At 50.8% G+C, this 3,541-nt stretch overlaps 1 protein-coding gene across 1 annotated transcript; it reads right to left on the reverse strand.

The window, feature by feature from the left end:
* Window positions 1-492: 492 nt before the first annotated feature.
* SLITRK1 (SLIT and NTRK like family member 1) lies at window positions 493-2,583 on the reverse strand. Its single transcript, XM_077155846.1, has one exon. It carries the CDS (start codon window positions 2,581-2,583, stop codon window positions 493-495), a length of 2,091 nt encoding a protein of 696 aa, XP_077011961.1.
* Window positions 2,584-3,541: the final 958 nt, after the last annotated feature.

A 3,541-nucleotide genomic window follows, 5' to 3' on the forward strand; every position in this document is an offset into this window, starting at 1 on the left:
GTTTTGTCAAAAGTCTGAGTTATTTATTTACACTACATTCATGCCTTCGTGCAACTGCCATCCCTGTGTGGTCGACAGGGAGCCATCGCGCCCCCCTACTCACGGGGCAATTCCACAGGGGGAAAAATAGATATCTATCTCTCTATATAGATGTGGATATATGTATATATGTATAGAACTGCGGCGGGACTCCCCGCCCGTCCCTCGGCTGACAGCAAGGGAACAGTCAGTGTCTCTAGCAGGGCTTCTGCTGGGCTTTCTCTTAAAAGGGACTCGGGGCACTGAGGCAGCTGACTGCGCGCTGCCAGCTCGCCACAGTCTGCGCTTTGTTTCCAGAAGGGTCAGACACTCTCAGTTGAGCGAGTTTATAATCCTTTTTAAAATTTATATTCGTCAAACCTTGGAGCGCTTTGAGCTTGGGTCAGAGCTCCTTTAACCCCTGGGAGTGGGTCTTGCCTTCCGCCTCCCCTCCCCCACTCCGATTAGGGTCTTTTAGTCTGAGAGTGAGTGAGAGCCGCAGTCATAGACCCTGTGGGACCCATCTGCGTTGTAAGGCCCATTGTGCCAGTAGGAAGAGTCACAGACTGTCTGCAGGGAATTAATTTCGGACGCAGAGGAGTTGGCATCCCTTCTCTTGGACCGCTTTCGGTTCCTCAGGATAAACACGAGCATGCCCACTACGGTGAAGGCGGAGGTGACAAACACCAGCAGCAGTCCAGGGACCAGCACGGAGATGGATACCCTGCTGGTGTCTAGGTAGGAGTTGGAGTGCGTCCCAGTCTCCGCCACCCCGGTGCTGTTTTTACTGTGCGAAGTCAACGTAGGCGAGATTCTAGCGTACAGCTGGGGGCAGATCTCGTCATTGGAAAGGAGCATGAAATCCTTCCTAAAAAAGTTCACCGGCGTCTCACACTTGAGGTCGCTCATCAGCACTTCGGAACCCAGGCGTTCCGCCCACTGCTTGAAAGGCACAATGGTGCAGGAGCACTCCCAGGGGTTGCCATGCAGATCTATCTGGATGATGGATGTTAACTGGTCCAGCACACCTGCCACGGGGAGGTACATAAAGTAATTGTTGTGCAAGCTGAGCTTGGAGAGCGAGACCCCGGCGAACACGTCCACGGGGAGCGACCTCAGCAAGTTGTTGTTGAGAATGAGGATCCTCAGTTTGGGCATGGCATTGAAGGTGCCAGGGAGGATGAGCTGGATGGCGTTGTACTCCACGTTCAGATACTCGAGGTTCTGAAGTCCGGCGAATTTCTCCCGGGACAGGGTGTCCAGGTAGTTGCTATCCATGTACAACCACCTGAGGTCCAAAAGGTTCTTAAAAGTGTTGTTCTCCACGGCGGCGATGTTATTGTTGCCCAGATCCAACAGAATGAGATTCTTGTAATCCACAAAGTGCGATTTTCGGATGCTGTGGATCTTGTTATCTCTCAGGAAAAGCTCCTGCACATCAGAGAGCTTGGGCTTCAAATCAGCCAAGCTGCTCACGTTCCGATTGTTGCAGTTCATCTTTAAACCGGACCCTGGGATGTGGTCGCAGCTGCAGCCCCCAGGGCAGGGCAAGCCGCCGGCTGGGGGTTTGTTTCTGGCGCTGCCTGTCGCTATCACCGCTGTGGGTCTGATTTTGATCTGCCAGTTGCCTGGGATCTTTGTACCTCCGTTTGGAGCAGATCCTGGGGTGGCATGATCCTCTTGTCCGTTTGTCTTAAAGGGTGTTGGCAGGGGGCCAGGAGCAAAGGTCTCTTCTTGGGCAGGGGGGGCCGGGAGGCTAGAATCCACTCGGCTTTTCAAAGGACACAAGTCCTGTTCGGTTGTTTCATTGAGATCTTTACCCTGCAGTCTGGTGGGGGCTTCGCAGACCACTCGGCCGATCAGGGCATTTTTGGGAATGTTTTCGAGCCATTCTTTCAGGGAGAGGAGATCACAAGTGCAGTCCCAGGGGTTATCCTCTAACAGGATCTCAGCGATGCCAGGGATTTGCTCCAAGACCTCCTCATAAGGCAACGTCTTCAGCCTGTTTCCCCGGAGGTCGAGGTGGGTGATGGGCACATACTGAAACACGTTGGCAGGTAGAGTGCTGATGAGATTGTCATTTAAAATGAGAACCTCCAGCTTGTTCAAGTCCTGAAAGGCTCCCGGGTCTATATCTCGCAATAAATTAAAATCAGCCTGGAGATATTCCAGATCGTCCAGCCCCAGAAAAGTCTGCTTTCGAAAAGACTTGATCTTGTTGTTGTTGATGTGCAGCCTTTTCACCAGCTGCAGCCCCAGAAAAGCCCCGGGAACGATTTCATGCAAGCCATTGTTTTCCATGTGCAAACTAACCGCATTATAAAAGTTAGCGAACTCATTAGGGAAAAGTCGAGTGAGGGAATTGCCATGCAGGAATAAATGGTAAAACTGAGAAGTCGGGGCGGTGAAACGCTGCAGACTTGTAAAACCCTTTTTTTCACAGTCTACGTGTAGGTCCCCTTCTATCTCATTGCAGGAACAGATCTTCTCTTTGCAAACGTCCCCTGTAACGTTTCCAGCGGCAAAACAAAGAGACGTCTCCAGCAACAGAATCCAAAGCAGCATTTTTAAAGCGAGCAATTCATCCCCGATCTCATCACAAAGTAACAGCGACCATCCTGCTCGCCACAGACACAATTCAAGTTCATTTAGTGCTCCAATGTCCGAACCCAGGGAAGGAGAAGAAAAGGTTTTTGGGGGGGTGGGGATGGATTCCTTCCTCCCTAACCCCCCCGCACTGCAACAGCCCAGACGCCAGTCAATAATTATATCCACAAACTATCCAGGCACGTATTGCAAGGCAAGCAAAAAAAAAAAAAAAAAAAAAAAAAAAAAAAATTAAAAAATTAGAAAGTAGGGAAAAAAACCCACTCCCATTCAACCCTTCAAAAACAACCAAAAATAAGTTAAATAATACATGTAAATTTAAAGCACACTCTTACAAAAGCTAGCCCAGTGATTTTCACTAATCAGAAAGGAAACAATGCAAGTAATTAGAAATAAGGGCATGTTAGAGAAAGAAGCGGAGGGTTTGCCGCGTAGTACAGGCGCACTGCCTGTGCATGGCTGTGCGTCGCACTGACCTTGCCTCTCTGATACAAAGCGAGGTTTTCGGCGGTTTCTGTTCTTGAGGCTGCTGCTGGAGTTCCTGTGGTAGCTGCCGGAAGCCCAGAAGTCCCCCCGAGGTGCTGTCCAGTTCCCCCGGTGCTGAAATCATGCCCCGAAGGAAAGAATCACACCGCCGAGCCAATGGCGCTGGAAAATTTCCGCAATCGCTGCGTTTTGGGGCTGTCCATCCTACTCCTATTCTCGCTTTCGGTTCTCTTCAGCCTTTTTTTTTTTCTTTTTTAACTCGGCTCCCGCTCTCCCTTATTAGCTCTTCTTTTCTTGTTCTCCTCTTTCTTCTGCTTTTTCGGAATTACGTGGAGGGGGTGGGGGGGAGAAGGGCGGGCGGAGTGGGGCCAGTTGTCTGAGGGAGGGAGAGAGAGCGCGAGAGTGCCGGGCGGGGGGAGTTGCTAAGAAG

The sequence above is a fragment of the Tamandua tetradactyla genome, chromosome 4, assembly GCF_023851605.1.
Source record: "Tamandua tetradactyla isolate mTamTet1 chromosome 4, mTamTet1.pri, whole genome shotgun sequence".
Classification (NCBI taxonomy): Eukaryota; Metazoa; Chordata; class Mammalia; order Pilosa; family Myrmecophagidae; genus Tamandua; species Tamandua tetradactyla.

Bases quoted from the DNA above. Each gene is read 5' to 3' on its own strand.
- SLITRK1 (XM_077155846.1), bottom strand. From the start codon at position 2,583: ATGCTGCTTTGGATTCTGTTGCTGGAGACGTCTCTTTGTTTTGCCGCT.